At 45.2% G+C, this 23,245-nt stretch overlaps 5 protein-coding genes across 5 annotated transcripts; 3 read left to right on the top strand and 2 right to left on the bottom strand.

Moving 5' to 3' along the window:
* Positions 1-1,644: 1,644 nt before the first annotated feature.
* AOL_s00076g81 (uncharacterized protein) lies at positions 1,645-3,879 on the bottom strand (the record flags this gene model as incomplete). The annotated part of the gene is made up of 6 exons (XM_011122634.1): positions 1,645-2,672; positions 2,740-2,976; positions 3,086-3,140; positions 3,207-3,392; positions 3,622-3,655; positions 3,764-3,879. The coding sequence occupies 6 exons, from the start codon at positions 3,877-3,879 to the stop codon at positions 1,645-1,647; spliced, it is 1,656 nt and encodes a 551-aa protein (XP_011120936.1).
* A 4,849-nt stretch (positions 3,880-8,728) lies between these two features.
* On the top strand, positions 8,729-9,477 carry AOL_s00076g80 (uncharacterized protein; the record flags this gene model as incomplete). The annotated part of the gene is made up of 3 exons (XM_011122633.1): positions 8,729-8,770; positions 8,838-8,857; positions 9,228-9,477. The coding sequence occupies 3 exons, from the start codon at positions 8,729-8,731 to the stop codon at positions 9,475-9,477; spliced, it is 312 nt and encodes a 103-aa protein (XP_011120935.1).
* Positions 9,478-10,516: 1,039 nt separating this feature from the next.
* Positions 10,517-11,761, bottom strand: AOL_s00076g79 (uncharacterized protein; the record flags this gene model as incomplete). Its single annotated transcript, XM_011122632.1, has 3 exons — positions 10,517-10,651; positions 10,773-10,929; positions 11,037-11,761. 3 exons carry the CDS (start codon positions 11,759-11,761, stop codon positions 10,517-10,519), a joined length of 1,017 nt encoding a protein of 338 aa, XP_011120934.1.
* Positions 11,762-13,231: 1,470 nt separating this feature from the next.
* AOL_s00076g78 (uncharacterized protein) lies at positions 13,232-14,275 on the top strand (the record flags this gene model as incomplete). The annotated part of the gene is made up of 1 exon (XM_011122631.1): positions 13,232-14,275. The coding sequence occupies one exon, from the start codon at positions 13,232-13,234 to the stop codon at positions 14,273-14,275; it is 1,044 nt and encodes a 347-aa protein (XP_011120933.1).
* Positions 14,276-16,352: 2,077 nt separating this feature from the next.
* Positions 16,353-17,930, top strand: AOL_s00076g77 (uncharacterized protein; the record flags this gene model as incomplete). The annotated part of the gene is made up of 3 exons (XM_011122630.1): positions 16,353-16,534; positions 16,617-16,850; positions 16,937-17,930. 3 exons carry the CDS (start codon positions 16,353-16,355, stop codon positions 17,928-17,930), a joined length of 1,410 nt encoding a protein of 469 aa, XP_011120932.1.
* Positions 17,931-23,245: the final 5,315 nt, after the last annotated feature.

The raw sequence follows: 23,245 nt of genomic DNA, 5'->3' as shown, positions 1-23,245 counted from the left end.
CAAAAAAAAATCGAAATGACGGTAACTTTGTTGCTCAGTTCTCGTTCTCGCTGCGACACGAATCTCGGTATTTTGCGACTGGATGGGATTCTCATTGTTAGAAAAGGGGAAAGGTGAATTACCATTTCAAACAAGTGGCGAAATTTTGACCCAAGGTGGAACCCAAAACATTGCGCTAGCGCCGCGCCCTTGCTCAACAAGAAAACTCGACTATTCGGGAATCGAAAATCAAGATGCAGAAGTCAGAAAAGAAGAAATTCTTCAGCTGGGGGGAAATGTTGGCCAGTTGGAAGGCTCAAAAGACAGTTAACGACAGGACGATCATACCAATACACTCAGCCTTGCAGAAAAACACTTATAAGTAACATCCCAATCTAAGACGAAGACAGTATTGATCCTAGCCCACAGATTCAAAACGAGAAGGTGATTGATTATAATACTGGATGGACACGCGTGTACTGCTGTGGGTATGTACTTTGTCTCAACTGATGCATAAACTCTACAGGAAAGCCCCGACGAAAGGCTAAGAGAAATAAATGCCTAGAAGGTTGATCAGCATGGAAGTGCTCAAGATGCCAACCGGTTCCTTTTAAATTTTTTTCGGTTCACGGACAACATCCAATAATACCGTTAATAAGCTCCAGAATTTGGACCCTTTGAATACAAACCCCACGATATTAATACAAAACTTTGGTACAACAAAGAAATGGGTACTAAAAAAATATATACATCTGATACCCTGGACATAAGAAAAACTACAATGCAATAAAAGGACAAGTATTACTTACAAGCGAAACTTTAGCTCCAGAAACGCCGTTATAAGTCTCAAAGACCCCGCGGGCGTGGTCAGGATTTTTTTCTCCCCCCCCCCTCCCCCCGGTGAAATGTTTCTCGGACTCCAACAATAGGTCCTCGAGCGGAAAGGGCCAGCCAACGGTGGCGAAGAGGAAACCCGGAAAAGAAATTGGCATGCAATTTCCCTTCCTACAGAAGATGGGATTCTTGAGATTGCGGTGTGGCAGGGTTCAATCTGGCACCTCGACAATCCATGTCGTGCAGCGCTGCACACACCCCGAACAAAAGGAAACTTATCTTAGCTCGCTCAAAAGAAAGAGAAGGAAACACAGAGCACATCCCGATTGGACATATGCCGCCCTCGACCTCTCTAGCGTGGAGTCTTAAAAGAACCCGTTGTGCCCTTTTCTTCCATCAACTAGGATTCGAAGTTTTGATCGAGGAAATATTCAAAATACTGGCTGAGAAATTAAAGTATGCCCTGCGCCGCGAAAAATCTGCTTGTACGGAAAACGACCCCCCTCCCCCTCCCAAAAAAAAAAAAAAAAAAAAAAAGAGGGAGAAAAAAAAAGACATTGGTGCTTCTTTCATACATTATTCGAACGGTCAAATTGTTTAGTAAGTGAGTGTCTTTCCCTTAGACAAAACTAGAATCCGTTTTTGTTGTTGAATTGCAGTGGTAAATGAGGATATATTCGATTCCCTCTGTACTTTTTCATTATGCCTGGTAACATTTGGTTTTGCGTTGCCGACGTTTGAATTTTTGTCAGCTTTTAACAATAACATCTCTTTCGCTATTAATAACAGCCATTTCAATTGACTAACATATGTTTTAGTGGATTTGAATAGTCACGAGTGGTCCGTTCCATCGCCGCTCCTTCGAGGGGGTTCTTGCATTGTCTGTTCCACAAGTGACGGCAGCTGACTACGAGGTGATGAAGATGTCGACCCGTGCCCTGGATATCCAGTACCGTTTCCTCCACCGTTTCCACTCCCACTCATTTCTCTCGTTGGTCGTTGCGTAAAGTAACCTGACGAACCTCTCTGTGGCGGGTGTGACGACGGACTTGGGTTTCGCAAGGGAGGCAGCGCTCGGAGGGAATTATGCGCATGCATTTGACGGCCATCGCCGTCTGAAGACGTTGCTGGTGTCAGCGATGGTACCGAAGAGCTACCGCTGCTGCCCACCGAATTCTGCGTGGACAGGGTATCCGACGAATGAAATGTGGGACGTTGTTGTGTATATGACATACCCGATATGCTTCCTGATCTTCGCGGATTCTGAGATGGTGAGTCGCCAGGCGACGGCTGCCCTCTCGAAAACGACAAATTTTGTTGTATATGCGGTTGGTGATTGATTTTGGGCAGCTGCATCAGCCCTGGTCCCTGATCGAAGGTTTCAGGATGGCCCCCTCCATGCAGTGGCTGTGTTCGAGTCGGTTCATAATAATGACCATGGTTCGATCGGCCGGGACTATCACGGAACGGCAGCATGACGGAATCGGGTGGTCCAGACTGGTACTGTCGAAGGCTATGATTACTGGCTGTTGATGCAGCATCTGAAAAAGCGATAGGGCTAACCATTTGAGAAGCTGGAGTAGACGGTTGTGTGAAGGGCGAGTGATATGACTCTCGTCTTCCATGCTGAGAAGAATATTGGCTCATGGCCATACTCGTCGGCTGTGCATGTGGGTAACTCGGACTTCCGGCCGCATCCTGCGGTTGCTGTGTTCGAGATTGAATCGGCTGGGGAGCCTGTCCCCCAGTGGATGTGATACTAGAACCAGGTAAGGAACTATGCGTGGAACCTTGGGATGGAAGGCTTTCTAACTTGGGTCGTTTTCGAGGTATATCTGTCGTAGGATTGAAAGATGCTTCTACCGAAAGCCTTGCGTAAGGTCAAACTGAAACAAAAGACCTCGAGGCCAAGTATGTTAGACTTACCTCCGGCCTCCTTTGCGGCTTCCTTGTTTTTGAACTCGAGTAGGTACTGTGAATACTCTTTAAACTGGTCTGTCTTTTTATACGCAGCTAATTCTTGGTTGTAGCGATCTTTCATGACACCGGCTCTGTACTCGTACTCTTCTTTCTGCTCGGGGGGCAGCACCTTCCACCGATCACCGACTAAACGGGCTATCTCGGTAAACGAGAGATTTTGACCTTTGAGTTCTTCGCGGACATCTGTTCATGAAAATTGTGACAATTGGTTAGTATCTTCTCCATGTGGCTGAGGTCCCGCGCATACAGCCGCGAGTCTATATCGTGGTATACACATGCTCAGACAACTCACTATTAGCGAACATCACGTATGCGGATGGTGGCTTCTCTGGTGCGTTTTCATCGGGCTGGTTTATATATTAGTATATCCTGCATATGGATTTATAGAGACCAATAGGTGTCAATATTCTTACCCGAGGATGTCGACGGTACTTTCGCTTCGTCTGAACTACCCCCTTATAGTCGGGTCTAAAACCCCGCGGGGAGGAATTATCGTCGGGTTCATCACCAGCATCCTCCGAAAAGGGTTGCGAGCAAAGCCATGGAATCGGTTCGTGTTCGGGTATGCCTCTTTCCCGTGCTATAGCCCTTTGAAGAACCTTTGGGTAACCGGAAAAAATTGATACTAGTCAGAAAAAAAAAACCTGTGTCGACAAATGCCCATTACAACCACCACAGCCTATGGGCGCTAAGGCTGCACAATCGTGGGTGGGAAAAAAAAAAGAAACCCATCTGACGATTGCATAAACGGGTGATACCGTTCACGCTTCAATCAAAAACGGGAAACGGGGTGGTGGTAATGAAACAATCGGGGTGCAAACTACTTACCCGACGATGCCCTAGTTTAAACCCCATATACGATCTGTGCAGGGAGACTGTTAGGGAGTTGTCTCGGAAAAACATTTCCAACCAATTGCGACACAGCAGACGGAGTCGATATGAGGCAACGGGGGTTAAAGATCACACTCACAAATCAGTCTCTTGGATATCCAAAATAGTATCCCACCGATCAAAGCCTTCCTCGATGAGGCGCCCCAGGTACTGGGACAATCCAAGTCTATCGAGGATCTCCCTGAGGTCCGACATGCAGAAGACTCTAGCCGGCGAACGGCGAACGATTCTTGACAGACCAAGGAAAAGTAGGGGAAAAAAATATCTATCCTGATGAGAATGTCTTGTTGTGCTCACACCAGAAGTTGGGCAAATTTATACAACAGGGAGGAGCTTGCAGTATTTGGTTGTTCCAGGTCAATCTGGAAGCGTTTGAGTGGATAAGAGTTGCGCCTTCCCGAAATCTGGAGAAGAAATATTCAGTTGTTCGTTCCAATCCACAAAAGAAGCTTAGCATTGGCCGACCAGTCGATAGTCCTAAGGTTGAACGAAAAAAACGGGATGTGAAATCAACCGTGGAAGTTTGTCGAAATTGCGGCGTTGAAGTCCTTCTCTGGGGCGAAGGTCTTGATAATTGATAACATTACAGCCAAGGGATCGGATCCAGGTCGAGACGGTCAACGTGGGTGAAAAATGCAAATGAGAAATTTCGACAGAAAGGAAAATGCCCCCTCCTACACACCACGGAACGGACCAACCAGGTGCAGAAGGCTAAATGCAGCTATTGCAGACGTCGCAAAATCTAATTCGAGAACATCTAAGACCGTCTATAACCAATGTTCGCCTGCTTCAGGGAGCACTGAGCTAAAGTTCCCATAACCAAGCTATAGGTGTCAACAAGTCTGTAGGTTGTGGGGGTTTTTGGTTTGTTAAACTGCGCTTCGGCCTTGAGTATTTGGGCACGACAATTCCAAACTCAGGACTTTGTCCGATTCGATTCTCCTTCTCTTCATTTACCTCTTGGCCGGGTTCTGCCTCTGGGGGGGTTACGGTAGGGAGACCAGATTAGAGGCTTCTCTTCTCCCTTACAACTTTCCCTAAGACTAGAAAGGACACTTTCGATAACTTCCACAACAACTTGAGGCGATCAAAGTCGGATGTCGACACCGGTTGACGATGTTAGGCAGGAAGATGACGTTTAAATGGTTAGCTGTACTTCGGACGGAAATCGTCTGTTCACAAGGGAAATTATGATCAAGCAAAGCAATAATACGTGGTGTGTGTCGTCTTAACCTCTGGCCCCTCTCCTTCATCCACTTGTGTTTTAGACTTGATAAATTTCTTCTTTGAAAAGGCTCGACTTGACCTTTAAGCCTTGCCAGCCACTGCACTGGTGCACTCCCCCTACCGAACGTTTAGGAAACGGCTGTCGTTGGACCAAATTGCGAAGCTGTGTGGCCCTTGCCTAGTCGTATCGCCACCGCCGCCGCTTCGAGGCTCCAGCCAGACGTTGGAAAAAAAATATCGTACTGTGTAGTTTTTGCTCCTCAAAAATCCTAGCGACCTTGAAGAAATTCGGCTATCTCACGCAAGTGCCGCCGCTCCCCAACGAAAAGCAGAAGCTGCCCGGATCCACGAGCTCGAGGATCTAGGATCTTCGAATTCAGGTAAGATTTTTTCCTCCGAAAGGGATCTGGTTGTTCCTTCATCAAGTACCTTTTTCGGGTGCATGAATGGACCTTGGCGAATGGTATTTCAGCTCACTCACAGGACCAGAAGGCGATCTGAATGCTAATCGGCTCCGTGTTCTTCTCTGGCCTTAAATCAGAAAAATTGTTTTTTTTTTTGGGGAGACCAAGCAGTTAAAAAGTCAGGGTGCTGGCCGCCTCAATTGAGTTTAGGTCACATTTTTTTTTTTTTTGCTGGCTGCGCAACCCATAACTTATCAGTTTCTGGCTCACATAGTTTATACTAGAACTGGATATACGGAAAGAAGCTGAACCGCCATGAGTGGCAGTTCTCTAATTACTCAGTGGACCCGACACTAAATCCACAGCTATTTTGCCAGGGGAAGCCGAAGGAACGAACGAAGAAGAAAAAAAGAATACCTACTTCGTGATAACTTTTTCTTTCCCTGACTTCACAGGGTAAAAAGGCGCGATGCCTCGGGAAGTTCTGAGACCCTCGAATTTCAACCAAAACTTCCAAGGTCTCACTCGGAGTCGCAACCGGCCAGGCTAACGAAAGTTACCAGGACCTATTCTCCGTCGAGGAAGCGCGGGCTTGATCCGTCCCTTTTTCCATAATGTGGAGACTCTCCAGCCACAGGAATACCTCAACCCAGACATCAAATCACGAGGTATTTCGAACACTCTAACTCCAGAAGAAGCCTAATGAGAATATCATATTTCCAGGCACATATATGCGTGTATGTACGCAGATACGTACATACGTATCCGTACATTACATGCTTAATGTGCTCTACCTAGTTAAAGGGGGTCGCGCATAGCTGGAATTCATACAAAAACGGAGAGTACAAGGCCAGCCACGATACATACATACAAGATCGCTGCCCTATGAGCCCACTCCAGGTTGCAGCTTTCAAATCCAAGCTTCGTGGGACTACACCTCCCAAGCAAGAGTAGCCGGGCCGACCATTCCAAAAAGAAACATGCGTTTAGGTGATAGTTTCAACAACGCAGCCCAGAATGCATTAATCATATCGACCTAAGAGGGAAATCGTGGAGCATGCGATACTTTTCGAGATGGGGGTTCGAATTCCGCCAAAATCCTCCCTTCCCCCCAAGGTTCCCACTAATCTGAGACGAAGACCACACCCCTACATAGAACTTTGAAATCGTCTTTTGATCCCAAAATCTCATCCTGATGAAGAGAGACATTTAAAGAACGACCATCAGTGTCAGGTTGCCACGATCGGGCATTTCGCCTGCAATCTTCGTTTGTGGGGCCTCTGCGGGATCTTGTTTTCTCCTTGTAATGGGAATTGGGCTATCGCAGGCTTCATTCAAGCTCCAACCCGAAGAAACAAAAAACGTGGTCCGTGAATGCATGTCTGTCAATGGGCGTGTCGATCACTTAAACCATTTTCAAGAATTCACAGGAAGACCCAGAGCCGCCAAGTCGTTTTGCTAATGGCTCAAGTGAAGGTTAAGCGGAGGGTGGAGCAAGCCATTGGGCTGGTAAGGAAGTCCCCTTCAGTTCAAGGGAGAGACACAAGCCACCAGACCGATCAGAAAACTTATGTAACATACGAACTCTTTAGCAATTTTGACATAACTTTGTTCTTCTCACTGGGATGTTGTCAAACCGTGCATTACCCGAGGCCCTGTGCATTATGACGGTGACTATGACGTAGGCTTAATATCCTAAATCAAAAGAAGAAATTCCCCGCGTTGGGAAAGTCGGTCAACCAGTTTTACGGTTGACCGCCGCGTACCGAGGTACTCAGTACTTTGCGGGTATGGAAATCGAATCCACGACTGTTTCATTCTAACAATATGCCGGAAATGTGTGAAATATGGGGTATAACATTCTGGAAAAAAAAGACGGGCGGAAGGTGTTAGAAATAGATGGTGCAATTCTCACGATATCGATATCGTGGAAAGCGGGTCTGGGACCGGTTCAATCAAGATTTCCTCTGCAGGTTCTGTCGCTTTTCTTGCCGCTCGGGTCACCCATGACTGCTCTTTGCCCCTCGGGACGAAGGGAAGGTGGAGAGGGCAATTCGAAACGACGTCCAAAAACCTGCCAGTGCCCGTCCCAACTGCCAACCCCTCTGCAGTAGTGGCTTTTCTGAATCAAGCCCACCCTATACTTGACGCAAAGGGCTTTCGCTCAGTCTCAACCACTCGACGGCTCTGGATATACTTCCCACCAGTAAGGCTCTTCAATTAACGACTACAATTAAGAGACAAGTCTCAAATCGAAACCTTATATCGCATATTCCCGCGCTAGCTAATTGCAGCTTTTTTGCCCCAAATATTATCTTGGTATTGTATTTTTGCATCCATTGCAAAGGGGGAAAAAAAAAAAGGGAAAAATCGGATTCCAGAATAGTGCGGCGATACGAAATACATTATACGGACCTAATCCAGGACTTATTGCACATACATACACACACAGAGAGATCAAACAGACACACAGACACACACCGACGATGCAGACTTTTGTTACGTACCCAATCAATGGTGTAGAGTGACAGTTGAAAGTGGAACATATCCCTGGGACTTGTTGGCACAAATCTGCACGAGACTGAGACCCATGATGAAGTCAAGTCGACTCTTATGCTGCACGAACAGGGCATCTTGCAAGTTTTTCATGCTTTAAACTCTGGTGATTACTGAAATATAATGCGAGGTCCAATATCAACCTGCATATTGTCAACGTTCTAGTCGGGTCGATTCCTGCGACCTGGCCAAACTAGATTGAAGAATTGATCGAATGCACACGGGGTTTGGGTGTTCGGAGCGCGGGAAAAAAGCAAGAAGGGAAAGTCGAATTACAGAGTATCAATAGTCTGTATTAATGTTATTTTTGCTTTTTCGTTTAAAGCTTCCCACCCTAAGCTCTGGTTCCTTCCCATGTCTGACATTCGGAACAAGAGAGAAGCTCTACTCTGGATGTAGTAAACCCGTCTGCATTGTTCTTTCTTCCATCCCAAGCATTTGTATTTGTACATGTACAATTGTACTTACAATAGTGGTAGTTTAGGCTGGAGAAAGGAGTAAGAACTTGGGGATTCGGTTGTTTCGAAGGAGCCCGACGGTTGGCCCAGCTCCGATCCATCGGCTAACGAAAGTTTTCCCAAACTCGACTCGACATCCTTCTCCTCGCCATAACTTCCACTTTTCCCTATCACAAGGAAGTCAAAAAAAAAAAAAAAAAAAAAACCCTTCCACGGTGGCCGTTCTCCTCCTGCACATTAAGCACTAAACTACTGCACTCTGCGCTCTGCGCTCTGCAAGTCGACATATTTCTCACAATTCCACCGCGCACGAACATCCAGCCCAGAAGTTCCCAACAGGAAGAAGAATTAAAACAAAAAACTTAAATTCTATTATTCCAAATTATAATAACGGTCAATATGCCTTCCGGATCTGAGGAAGACGATATCAACTTTGGACAGGTACTTAGGCGAACTCCTCCCTTTCGATAACAGCTATTTCTCGCTAATCTCCAGCTGATTCGTCTAGACCTATCAAGATCTTGTCAGGTGAATTCTCCACCCCACCAACTGTCTGAAACATTTTTTGGCTTCTGCATATTATGATGTCTTTGATTTCTTATGCCATTTGCATATGGGAATGTAGCCGCGGGGTTACTCCGTGGCATCCGATTCTCTTTTTCTCTCTTCCTCTCGCCTTTTTTTTATTGTTTTTGTTTTTTTTTTTTTCTCGATCCTCTTTGCAAGATCCCGTACCCCACTTCCGGTTTTCTGCTTCCTGTTCGTTCGCTCATTATTCAGCCTGCAGAAAATATCTTTCACGATGGCTGAAAAATAAGGTCATGGACACGTAATGTTTTCTCTGAGAATTGACTAACGCGCAAACCTTTACCCCCTCTGATACCGATGTCCATATCAGAGCGGAACAAACAGCAAGTGAACTTGAGGCCCGCTTAGACAACCTCGACGATCAGCTCGAAGCTTTGATACGAGCCAGCAACTTACCTCCAGAGCTATTTTCTATGGATGAAGAAACCTTGAAGGAAACCCTTGAAGCGGCAAGTGCAAAGAAAGAGAAGCAGGAGGAAGCAGTGCAGAGTTCTAACAACATCAAGAAGGATGGTACCATGAGCCAGGCGAATGGGACGGAAGGGCGGCAAGATAGTTAGACACCAACAGAAATTTTGATATCGATATATTTCTCTCCTTCTTTGTTTCTTTCTTTCTTACTTTCTTTGAATGCCCCGAACCTGCATCCCGAATTAGCCAAACTAGTTAGTTAGACTATTCGGCCAGTCTCAAACCGAACTGGGTGCTGCAACGCTGAGACAAAATCGTGTATAATTACCGCATGGGCAGTAGTCCGCGGATACTAACCATAGATCCATTTATACCAAGTGACAAAGGGAACTGAGACACAGGTCTTAGGTTATCGTGTATCCACAATCCACCCCCAAAAAATACTTCAAATCTACGGAAATCCCAAAGAACAGGTGTTGCAGACGTCGTTGAATGTTGAAACACCCTATGCCCCATTGGTGGGTTTGCATCCCGACAGCCGCGAGTTTTACTGGAAGATCCGGGCAACTGCATGCTGGCGATCAAATCAAATTCGAAGGAGGAAGACTTCTGAGTTAATCTTCGTCAAGGTTCCTGTCTAATATCGTTCTTTCGGGTGTGAACAGGCTATATCAGACCTATATCACAAAGATTACCGAAGAGGCTCTGGGTTGTCAATGCCCTGGGCGCACTTTTGGAATCCTATCTTTTTGGCTGAAAAGCGACTGCTAGACTTTCCTCAACCAAATATCACCTTACGCTTCGTGGCTAGCTACGTGGCTATCACCGTTGGAGACTCAATAACATTTATTAATGCATTGCATATTATCGTCAGTGGTCCGATCTTGTGGCCGTAGCGCCCCCTCGGAATCTCCCGCTTCTAGTTCCTATTTAACTAGTAGTCACGTTATTTTTGAACGCCGTTACTGTTCGAGCTCTTCATATCCATATCTAAACAAGGAAGGTAAAGGAAGGCATTTTCAAACTTTCACATTGCTGTAGCCATGTCGGTACATGAAGTCGGTATACCGAATACGCCACGCAAGCTACCCGAGCCAATCAAATCATCTTTAAACCTGGAGCACAATCGGCAACCTGGAAAAACGATCAATCTGTTCCTTCCCACGGAGCTCAAAAAATGCACGGTCCCTATGCTGTTGCGTGCACAATCGGTGTCTTCTCGCTTGCAGTCGGCACATTCTCGTTGGACCCGAGGAGTCGTTTCCTATATCGCCAATAATTCTTTCGTACGGGGTCATACTTTGCAGCAAGGAGCACCAGGGCCTAGAATTTTTGGTTAGCAAGGCGGTGATCCAAAATAGGGAACTTGATAAGCAACAAGTGGCTTTTTTTTTTGGCCCGTCCTTATCTCCGAAGCCTAATAGGTAGCGAATCTGGATCATACCTGTTCAGCTTTTCCGAGGTTTCCGGTTTCGTCGTATATTTCGGATAGTATGTCGAGGGCGTGGGATGACTTAATTTCGTCCTCCGAATCGATCGGTGCGAATTGTTCGCAGAAATCCTTCAACGAAGCCAGACCGATATTGCCTTTCCGTAGAACTCTGAATGTGTAAACGAAAGGAGATTAATACCCGTTCCCCGTTCGTCGAACTCGTAGACTCGGTAGATCCTAAAGATAGATCCCACCAAATTGCGATGCATAACTTACGCCTTTAAATAGTTCCAAGGACTTGGATTCTGTGGCGCGCTTGATATCGCCACTTTTGCGAGTTCGATTTCTCGATTTATCACTCCGTCCGCTGGACTGTCGGTTCCAAGCCTCCCAAGCGTGATGAAGTACCTATGATTCCAGGCACTATTGTTTCTCACATCCTCCTTCAACAGCAGCTCCATCGTATCCAGTTCTTCCTTGTCGAACAGATTGAACCTCTTAACCAGCCATTGCCTATAAGTCCAAACATGATAGTTCTTTGAATCCGAGGCAAACATCTCATTTGTCCTTTCCCTCTCGCCAGTGGCGTCGTTCAGATGGTTGATGATTAGCTGCCTGTGATGCCATATCTGATAATTCTTCTCGTATTGCTTAGCAATAGATTGTACCCAATCCAGCTCTTTCCTCCAACTCCAACTCGTCTCCTCATCATTAAAACCATTTGAAGCTTCAAGCGCCATAAGGGTCTTGAATCGGTACCCCCATACAGTGTAGTGAGCGGCGTTCATGCCAATGATGTCGGCTGTTAGTTTTAGAACCTGGGCCGAATGGTAGTTAATAGCCATTACACCGCGTAGGTATGACATCGCGACGACGTAGTCTGGATGATACGCGATCTGGGCGAGGGGGTTCTCGCCGTCGTCTTGTGGGAGTGGGGTTATATGTGCCCATGCCGGATCTGTAGCATAGTCCACCTCATCATCGCTATCGTAAGAAGCCATGTCTAAGGTTATAAGCTACTAGAAGAGAAACTGCAGTTGGAGTGAAAGCTAGATCACGCAGTTATCAGGAGTTTAAGGATGTGGTATATTGTATCAATCCGTGTTGACTAAGCTAGCTGTGGTGGTGATCTGTGGTTGAAGTGGGACGAAGAATCATCGCCACAACGTACGCGAGGTTGACGACCAGGCAACACAAAGTTGGTTTACCAGCTTCCCTCGAGTATAACTCTACATGTCTGCATCTACTTCCATCGATATCTATACGTTTACTCTTCCTCTTACGTACACTTCATGACTAACCTCAGTCCTCTCATGAAGGCCCATCTGCCAGGTACGTACCAGAATATGGTCTTTGCTCGCTCCTCCAGCCATTCAGGTTCATTGCTGACCCGTTTGCGTCCTTGAGGCAATTAAGTTTGCTCTGCCGAGGCAAGGGAATGACGCCGCTAGCTGCAATTACCCAGGCCAGAATGCTTGGAGGAGCTCTCAGGCACCAGGCTAGCCTTTCTAGGCGGAACAAACTCGCACTTCGGAACATTCGCAAAGTTACATACCCCTCACGCCATTTTCTGTATGTCTTCGCGCCCGGATCATAAAAGCACTTCCTCGAAGTCGCCAGGAGAAATATGGCCTTGAAGCGATCGCGATGAATCTATGAACATGATAGAGTACCGAAGAAGAGCGTGAATTCAAGATACTATGCGCCTATGCTTGAATTGGCGACGTCGGTGAAATCCATGGATATATCGAGTCAGTCAGGAGATAGGCACAGTCAATGAATCGACAATTGAAGCTACTATGGCTATGCAACCTTGGGTACCCACTCAAGCCCTTAAGATAACCAGCCATAGGACAGATATTGTTATTCCAAATTCACTCCCACCCTCCGATTGAGTGGCATGTAACTGAGCATGTTTTCTAGAAGTTACTAATAGCTGTGCCAAATTGAAGGGTGTCGGCGGTCGACTCGTTATCTTGCACCCTCCGCTTCGGACAGCCCCCATATTATATAAAGGGCAACCTGGTTCCCGTTCCATGGTCCCTCTACTTCTTCGTCTAAACTCCATCTTCACCGTTATCTGATAAAGAGTATTGAAGCTGCTAGAGCAATCCTTATCGTCATATCTATAAAGGCTTATCTTTTCAACCTGAAGATGATTCAATACTACCCTGCTGAGATATGGCTCTCGGTGTATGATTTGCTCCCGAAGAGAGACTTGAAAAGCTTTTCGCGATGCTCCAAATACCATCGAAAGCTTGCTTTACCTCTGCTTCTTCGGCAGATCACGCTTTCGAGGTCCTCGATTGCGGCATTTGAGACTGGAAATCTGAAGAACTATAGGAAGGCTGTTCGGTAAATACCTAACCCAAGACCCACACCCAACAACTAGCACGCAATGGGCCGCCTGGCTAGCAAATAGCTGGTAGTCGTCAATTCAACTCCTTAGTTGGATATAAACGAATAACGAAATGAATGTGAAGTGCTTACAATATACCTGCGGATGTAGTCAGATAAACTTCAAGTCCCAAGATCTCTGGGAGCTCAATGCCTTCGAAGCCATAAACCTCCTCCGGATTTGGACAAACGGCCTTCGATTGTTCCCCCACGTCGAACAACTCGGACTGTGGTATTCAACCACCTACGAATTTCGGTTCATCCTCCCGCTAGCCGTCCTTCATAGAATCTCAAAATATGAGTTCTACCCCCGGCTCCGGCTGCTATCTATTGATAACAACCAAATCCATTCCCATGAATTTGGAACCATCAAACGGTTCATGTACAAACAAGACATTGAGGCTGCGATCGCTTTATCACCCGAAAATAGAGAATTTCTAGCGCCGGCTTGTAACCCGGGTCTATACCATGAAAACGCAATCCCCTATCCCCCCAGAGTCCAGAGTCTATACATAACCGACTCGGATGGTGGCTCTTTCGACCTCTCAAGGGAGATCAATCCCCTCCCGACCCTGTTATTTTCCCGCATGGCCGCTTTGGGTGGTACTTTAAAATATCTTTTCATCTCTACCGGAGCACTCCTCCATAACGGTAGACTACCTTCTCCAATTTTCCCATCTGTTGAGGAACTCTGGATACGCTTCTATGGACCGGTGGGCGTGCCCATAGAGGTCTACGATGAGATTGCCCTCCGCTTCCCAAGCCTTTCACACCTACGAATAGACGATTTCACATGCGATGGGTATGATGTCATTGACGTGATAGATATTTATATATGCCTATCTCGTATCCAGAACCTTCGGAAGGCATTGATACCTTGGCCACGTTGGGCATATAATATGGACCTACCAGGTGACGAACTTGTAGAACACCTGGTGGCCGCTGAAGGGTTTGGGAAAATTGACTACATTGATTTTAGAAGTTTGAATTGCTTTTCCGAGGAAGGGTTGGATGGGAATAGACAGCCTAGGATGTGTAGGGTTAGTAGGAAGGAAAGGAGATTCTGGGAAAGGTATTATATGCCTGGGCACTATGTGGCCTTTGACGATGAATATTGAGACGAGCGCCGGGTTTTCTTTGCAATTTTCATGTTGTTCGCTAGTACAGAATTCGGTTGCGAATTCTATGATCGATTCTATGAGGTCCTCATGTTCTATGTGATTGGTTTCAATCAGTGTGTATGAAGTCGGTACGGCTCTGTTGTTGATAGCTTTCTTGGCTGCAGCATTACAAACGTTTTAGCAATTGAGCAATTGAAGTCACTTGAAAGTAAAATATGATACACATGGACTTGAAGTCTAAACTGGCTAGGCCTGGTGTATATCTACTATGTATGCATGTAATATGTTTGGACTATAATAAGCCATACATATTCAATATGTCGTGAGAGTCTGAAGGATATGATCCAATGAATCAAAGACGGTGTTCAAATTTGTCGCACAGCATTCATATCAGATCGACAACCGCTGCACTCCTCCAATGTTTTTCCACGCATCAACATGCATACAACCAAAAAGTAATACATCTTAACATCTTCCCTTTAGCTTTTCTTATTTTTTTGAGTTCACCCGCAAAAGCCAACCCCCAAAAAGTCCGTTCAGGTAGATTTTCAGTCCAGCACGCCAATTTACCCAAAAAGAACAACTTGGGGTGCAAAAAAATAATAACCAGTTGCTCCCATACGGATTTGAACCGTAGACCTCGACATTACTAGTGTCGCGCTCTACCAACTGAGCTATAGGAGCTTCTTGGAGTCGTGATGGTTCCCCGAGGCCGTCAGGAACCTGGCCGATGCATACCTACATACCGTACATACGAGTGCCAAATGCGCATTTTCCATATCAACGTGGAAGTTTGTGAGCGGTCGTGTTACCACACATACTCGAGCCGAAAAAGTTGACCGGATAGCCGCCGAGTTTTGACCCCAGGCTCTCAAACCCAAAAAAGTTTAACAAGAATTGCATTCCTCGCGATGTCGCTGGAAAGGATCTTTGCATATTGTCTGCAGGAATCGGAGCAGGAATGTTGATCAGCTGCAGGATATCGATTTTCTTTCTTTTTTCTTTGCACCCTGCAGCGCGGCAAAGGCAATTTCTGCCGAGAATTCGATTTGGATGAATCCGATGGTATCGGCTTGTTTTCAAAATACGTTCTTGAGTACTTTGGTACCTACCAAATTCTCCATATGCAAGGTAGCTAGCAATGCTTCTGGCAAGCATATCGAAATTGCGACCGTGAATGCTAAATATACATACTGCACATTCGAAGTCCATACTTTACTGGTGTACCCCCAAAAGTTAGAATACTACCGTCGATCCAATTGCAAATATTAATCTTGATCGAAGCTCGAGCTAGTACGTTTTTGAAGGCGTATATGCATAAGAACTCCCTAAGGCAGAGGTGAGCGTTCCCAGACTAAAGAACTCCACGTAACATGCGTATTTTCCATCTTGTTCAGCTCTTCAGATCTCAGGACCCTACCCATTCGTTTCTAATTGGCTAATCGACCGAGATTCGCGCGGCCCCGGCTCGGATCCGCCACGTCCTCGCGAATCTACAAATCGCAAGTAAGGGAGCAGGGAGGGGAAAAAAAAAAATCGTGCTGGCTGGGAAAGGGTTGCGGCACCTGCCTAATTTTTGCTCATGATATAATTTCTGTGCTTAGCTGGGTATACAGCTGGCTGGATCTAGCTGAAGTATAACCTCACGGGGTGTTTCTGTCCAATGAGAACTTTGGATAGCTGCGTCTTGAGCAAGCACGAATGGCCACCCCTGGGATCTGGTCGTGACCGTGTATAACCTTGCAGAATCTAGCTTTGAATCCGCGAATTCGGGAATCGGACTCGCGAGGCTGCGGGGCGGGGCGGGGCGGGCGGGGCTGGGCGGGGGAGGAAAGAAGATTGATTTCACATAAAAGGCCATTGCATGCCGGAGTGATTTTGTTCATATTCGGTATCGATTGAATGGTTGAATATAACTGTACAATTGTGTATTTCCCAAATTTTAAATCGAAGTTATTTTTCAGAAACGATCCAAACCTTTAGACTTAAAACCGGGAACAATTGCGCCGGAAGATATATACTCACATCTAGCTACATCCCAAGATTGAATCCGGTGAAAGAATTGATTGACACAATGGATACTGGATACTCATTAAAACAAGTCCTCGCGGTAGCCAACGTGCACCCGCTCTATAACCGGGAAATTAAATACCCACCGACCCAGGACGAGGTAATTGAAATCGCCAACAGCATTGACAAAAATGATACCGAAGGCGTTAACCTGAGCGCGATGCCATTGGCTACGAAAGACACATTGTAAGTCGACATACCACCTTTTCATTAAGCAAAGTGCGTACACAGTCAAGAAACCCGTCATACTAAAGATTATTTTTACTAGATATCCCACCATCAACCGTCTATGGGCCGACACCAGCCCTGAAAACCCTTACCGCAAATCGGCATATATTGGTATCACCGGCGGTGGCTCTGGTGGAAAACCTATGCTATTCGCCACGGATGTCCTTGAAAACAGAAGGCACCGAGCCGCTGCTGCGGCCTTGATCAGGACTTGTGGAGCGATCGTCCCCGGTGATGTTGTGTTCTCTGTCCATGCTTCTGGGAATTTGTATCGGTAGGAAAGCCCTATAGTAGATCCCAAACTATACATTTCTACACCTTTTGAACTCGACTCAGCAACTAACATCTTAATTACAACAGAGCCTTGGACCTTATGACCGAACTATTTGAAATGGCTGGCGGTGCAGTCTTCTGTGGCGGTTTAACCATGCAAGGAGAAATAGCCATAGAACACGTGATCGGCTTCAAGGCGAACGTATTCGCAGGCGACGGCAGTCAGGTTCTCGCCTTCGCAAACCTCGTGGCATCTCTACCAGCTGAACGACGGGCTCAAGTCCAAGTCAACAAAGTAGTCTATACATCCGACGCTCTCAGTCAGGATCAAAGAAAAATCGTTTCTTCGGTCCTGGGGGCAAAGATCTACTCAGTCAACGGCAGTTGCGAAGCGGGCGCATGGTCTGTTGCGAATTTTTCAATAACTGGAGAACCAGATGAAGACGGTGTGGATTTTATATATGATTCCAGAATGATGGTGGTTGAAATATTGCCGTCTGACTTACTTGATGAATCTGGTGCTGGAAGAGAGATCCACCCTGTACCCGACGGGGAGAAGGGTATTCTAGTCCAAACCTCGCTTTCGAGGTTAAGAAACCCATTGGTCCGATATGTCACCGGTGACATGGCGAGTGTTAGACCTTTCCCCGCTACGGATGAAATTCCACCCGAAGTCGCACAGCACCTTCGAGTCATAAGGCTCTATGGTCGAGATCGTCGATTTAGCTTCAAATTCTTTGGAGAGTATTTTGAATTCCACAGGGTCAAGGCATATATACAAGGACAAAAGGGGTGGGGGATCTTACAATATCAAATATTATTAGAAAACTTACCGGAAACGGAGACGCTCATTCTGACAATTCGTCTTTACCGTTCGGATCCAAATGCAGTTCAACCTGGCGGTGATGCTTTGGTCTCGAATGAAGAAATCATTAAGGGGTTGAAGAAACTATTTGTTGTTTATGAGGAGAATGGAAATGAAGATGACTTCAAGGTCGAGTTTGTGAAGGATTTGGATGGATTCGAGAGGAGTAAGACCGGAAATAAGGTTATGAACTTTGTTGATCGAAGCAAGCATTGAGGGACATGTAATAGCTAAGTAGCTATAGCCTGAAAACATAGCGAGCGCTTCGAATACCAATAGCTTCATTAGTTTAGGCCACATGTGCACGCACCCCCCAAATGTGGCATCAATGCATTCATCTTAATATATATATACATGTATATATACGTATAACGTAGCTAAGACAAGGAGATGTCGCATTTTCCCCGGTCGAGTCTGTCTCTAGAGGTTTATAAATTTAAGCTATCACAGTGTTCTCTTGTTATACCATACGTAGATAGTACCAAGTTCTTAGTTAGTCAATCATTGCTGTCTACTATAGACCACCTAGATGTCTACATTCTTGTACAGCAATTCATTAGTATGATTAAATATATAATTCATCGCTACATTGATTAATTAGTAAAGCTATAAGCCAACCTTGCGAGCTTTGGGCGCCATGGGCTCGATTGACTAAATATATGCTTCGTCGTGTCAGATCTTGGGGGCGAGGCCGGTACAGTCAGATCGTAAGTTCAGCCGCATATGTGTATATATATATCTAAGTGTGTCTATAATTGTAGCAGTACGTATACATAGACTATAAAATCTCCAAAATATAGGTAGAATACTCGCAAGGAACGCAATTAACCCGGAACCAGTTACCATGGATGGCTTATCAAGATCTCAGCCTCACTACAAACTAGAAATCGCGAATGCTTATCTTCTCCATGAGTATCTAGCGCTTACACACCACCACTAAAATGTTTAGTTGTCTAATATTTGAGGAGCTAGCTGCGGAATGCTGACAATTAAGTTGAGATCAGTATCGATATGTATACATGTATCTATTGGACTAGGTTACGTTGTTGCAACTGGCGCTATGATATCGATTTTGATATGTCGGGACGCATTAATGATGGGCACTTCGCGAGGCACAAATTGTCGACAATGGAGATTCATGTATACAAGTATACCTACAGATCTGCAGAGAAGTTTCAGACTACTGTACGGTAGTCTCAAAGTCCTAGGGAGCCTTAGCTGTTGTCAACTACGTCACCTATATATGTTGATTGTGAATCTATAAATTCCAATTGTGTATGGTCTCGTACCCGGTTGTGTACTACTTCCAGGTCTGAGTACGAGACAATATTATCTTGCGAAAACTAGTTTCTTGTTAGTGTTTGATATTTAAATGGGCCATGCATGGGTCTAGCTAGAAAATACCAAATACAATTCTAGATCTAAGTCGGACAGTTGAGGATGAATTCTGACTCGACGATCGATTAGACAATTTAAACACTGCTTCGATCGATGCTACATACTAATATACTAGAGAGAAACGGGGGAAAATGGGTTGCTTCGATCGGGGCGGGTGCTACACTATTTGGATGACTGTAGACGGGTATGCCCGTATATGTTTCACGAATTACAGTTTACAATATAACTAGGTGACACTTTAAATCTGATACATACATTCCATCTAGCTTCAGATACTAGTATACGGTATCAATTTATTCCCGTTATCCGTGATAACAATAACGTTATGGTAAACATTTGCCTTGAAACATTGATTAATCAAGATTGTAAAGTTCGCATCCGGGATGGTTTCGACCAACCCATGTTTTGATTTTGATAATGTCATCCAGATCTTGATATCGATAATCATGATATCATCACATCAATTGATCAATTGGCTCTATCATTGTGTTTAGCTGCAAGCTAGTTATTTCGGTTTAATTAATTGTATGTACGTATAACTATGATAAGTGAGTAATTAAGATCGACGTTTCTGAGGCCTGCAGATTAGTCTCGGGAATAGCCGCGAGCTAAACGTGAAAGCCGAACTACTTAACTAGTTCAGTGTATTGAATGCATGTTCGTTAATTGACTTCGAAGCCTCTATCAATTCTAAGATCAACCTTGAGCCCGATGGCACAAGATTTTTTCCAATATATCTTAGTGTGAAGCTATGATAGTTTTATACTGGATACGAGACTAAGTTTATGCAAATGTACTCTAGATACCTGCAACCCGACTGACTATGATGATCTAGATATATATATATGTTGCACAATATTCGACATAGAATTTATATTTGATCTACAAAATAATATTATAATGATGACGGGGACTTAATAAAACTTCTGTGTGATTTGGTAACTCCTAACAAGCGGCTACTTTTCAACGGGTCACCTTCAATCCTTCATGCATGCACATGTGGAGCTGGCGGGTAGCTTCCGAAGTTAGAACGTTGGAATTTAAAGCCGAGGTACCTGAGTTGACGTCGTTTTATGCAACATGACGACGACGGAACGGTAAACAAACTTAACTTAGTAGTTTAACCCAACATCTTTTTTTCTTCACCTCTTCCCAATATCAAAATGTAGGTCACTTCATTCATAAAATTTCTTCTTCTTCAACCACAAAGAAGAAATAAATCTAAAGAATTTATGTTTTATAAACCGTCTACTAACCATAATCATAATACCCCGCATTTAGCTTTCCCCCACTTACAATACTACCGTGCGTGTGCACCCCGGCTTCTAACAAGGCGACGACGGCGACGACGAAGGGAGGCGATAAGAAATAGATCGAAAAGACTAGGAGAGGTTTGAAAAAAAAAAAAAAGTAAAACCCTTACGGAATGACCCGTCACACCGGTTTACAGCGCGAAGTCCTATCCCTCTACCGCTCCTGCCTTCGAGCCGTATACCACAAACCCATCGATAGCCGAACACATTTCAAATCGTTTGTGACACAGGAATTTCGAAAGTATGCGACGGAAGTGGATAGGAAGGACTTTGATACCGTGGAGTTTCTACTAAGGAAAGGGAAAAGACAATTGGACGTTTATGGAGATCCGAATATTAAGCGGATGACGACAGCGACGGGATAAGAAAAAGACGGATCCTGGTACTGAGGGGTTGATTATACTTACTGGATGGGTTTGGACGTTTATGTTTTGAAATACATGACGTATGTATATGTGGATTCTGGGCGATATACATACACATGGATGGAATACGTGGCTTGGGGTTTTGTCGGTCGTGGTAGTACTGAGGCGGCTTCTGCCACGAGGGATTTGGGGGGAATAATAATGCGCAATCCAGCCTCACCGTGGTAACTACCAGCCACGCGAGAGATCGATTGAAGCCATGAGATTGAAATATGGGGAAGGTTAAGATAACGATATAATCGCACGCAAATCACGGGCGTGGTATTTTTTTTTTTTTTTTTTTTTTTTTTTTTTGTTGAAACAATTATCGATATTTGGGGCTCGAGAGGGCGTTACGGATTTCTGTCTCTCTCTTTCTCTCTCCATGTCTCAAGCCAAAAGCTTGCATAAGAAAAAAGTAGCTCTTTCCCCCCTCTCTCCTTTTACCCGCCCCTCACATCTACTAATAGTTCACGAAGTACCCTTTACCCTTTTGCTCCCTCTTTAAAGCTTTTACTGTTTGTATATTTATTTCCTAAAAAGGCAATATTCTAGAACGACATGAAGAGTTCCGGAGGGAAAGGAGAGGAGGAAGGTTGGACAAAAAAAAAAGAATGAGAGTGGAGGAGGAAAGCCTCCGGTTGGAAGAAAGCCTCTATTTTGGTGGAAATTTGATAACAATTTCGCGTCTGCGGGACCTTTTTTTTTCCACTTCCTTTCCGGCGCTATCAGGTTCAGGCATGGGGGGCGACCGTGGGAAAACTGAACGACAGATTCAGCTAAGCGGTTGCAACATCGGTGGGGCGTTAATAACCCGATTTCTGCAAGAGAATGCGATTATCACCAAATTTTAATAAGAGATGGGTTTGCGGTACACCTTTGATCGATCTCAATAAACATGAGGTATCGAAAACCGCCCCCCTGACATACGGAATAATCATAATTGGCCCTTGCGAGTAATTTTTGTGTCGAAATGCTGCAAACAGAGAGTCTACGAATGGCGTAGAGGGTTATAGACCACGTGTTTTTATGTTTAACAGATTGGAATTGTCAAAAGAGTACAGCATTCTTCTTCTAAAGGGTAGGACGGGAACACAAAAACCAAGAAGACGGCCTGGGAAGCTTAGGCCCTGCTTCTTAAAATAAAGATCGGCCCACCCCTGACTGTCTATAAAATTTGAGCTTACAAAGCTTGGCCGGGTAAGGCACAGGGATGTAGCTGAAGAAAGGATGTGGCGACAACTGACAGTATTTCACAAGAGCAGCTGAGAAGGAAAAAAAAAAGATGGCTGTCGACATCGGCAGTGTCAGAAAGGTTCACATGAACAAACGGAGGTAACCATACCCCCGTACCAAAAGCTGGTTCCGATTGTGTAATCATCGTGACTTCGCACCCTGATGATCACACCCAAGAGGAAAAAAAAGTTTGTCTTCTGGATTCACTGTCACACATTGAGAGCTTGGTAGCGGGTCTGTAGAAGCGGGTCCTGTGGATTCCCGCCAGTGGGGTCTTCTGGCCGAGGCTTGGCCTATCGCAGTTTGGTGTGCAAAAATTCAACATCACGAACTTTTCACACAGACGTTGAGTTTTTTTTCGGCCTCACTAATCAAGAATTGGGCTTGTGGCGTCCGTTGGTTTACGGAAATCGGATGCAGGGGTAAAATACTGGAATTGATGCAATAGAGCGCCGGCTCAGCTGGACCGAGCGACGAAATTCCGTCGTTGACCGTGGGATTTTCTTTCTTTCTTTCCCATCGATTGCTCGATCACGGAGTTAATTGATATTTTGAGGAAAGCTTCCAAAAATGCCAATTGTGTGATGGATTTGTTTAATATTTTTTCGTCGGTGGGGACCACACCGACTTGACAGCTATGAACTAGATGATGTCGATGTTTGTTGCTAGTACAAGACCGATTCTGGAAAACTGAGCGAGACTTTTCATGGGATATATTCCTTTTTCTCTCCGTCCTGTTGTAAATTTCGCCTCCAGAACAAAAGCTCCTGCGCTTCCCGTCGCCTCCTGGTTGAAAGCAGAAAGTGACATGGTTTATGGGATTGGAGCAAGTTTAGCAAGTTTTCACCAGGGCAGAGGGAGAAAAAAAAAAACCTTCGGGCAAGCAATCACAAGCAGGCAAACAAGTACTCCGTAGGTACTGTAGACTGGACCATCCATACACAGCACTATGGATGTAGTAGTATAGGCAGTAGGCGGTGGTTAGTGGCGGGTTAGAGGCCCAACAAGGCATTATTATGGCTATTAGGTGAATGAATTTGACCATGAGGTCCCGATATCTTTCTCATTTCTCTTCTTTCTTTTCCCCTCACAACCAGCTCTCGCCGCCTCAGCCCAGCGCCCACTCGTTCAGCGTCAGCGTCGTCCTCTTTTTTCTTGTCGTTCACACTCGTTCTATATC

This window comes from Orbilia oligospora (genome assembly GCF_000225545.1).
Source record: "Orbilia oligospora ATCC 24927 unplaced genomic scaffold scaffold00076, whole genome shotgun sequence".
Taxonomy (NCBI): Eukaryota; Fungi; Ascomycota; class Orbiliomycetes; order Orbiliales; family Orbiliaceae; genus Orbilia; species Orbilia oligospora.
The sequence above is the reverse complement of the archived record's forward strand: the minus strand, read 5'-3'. Positions and strand labels throughout refer to the sequence as shown.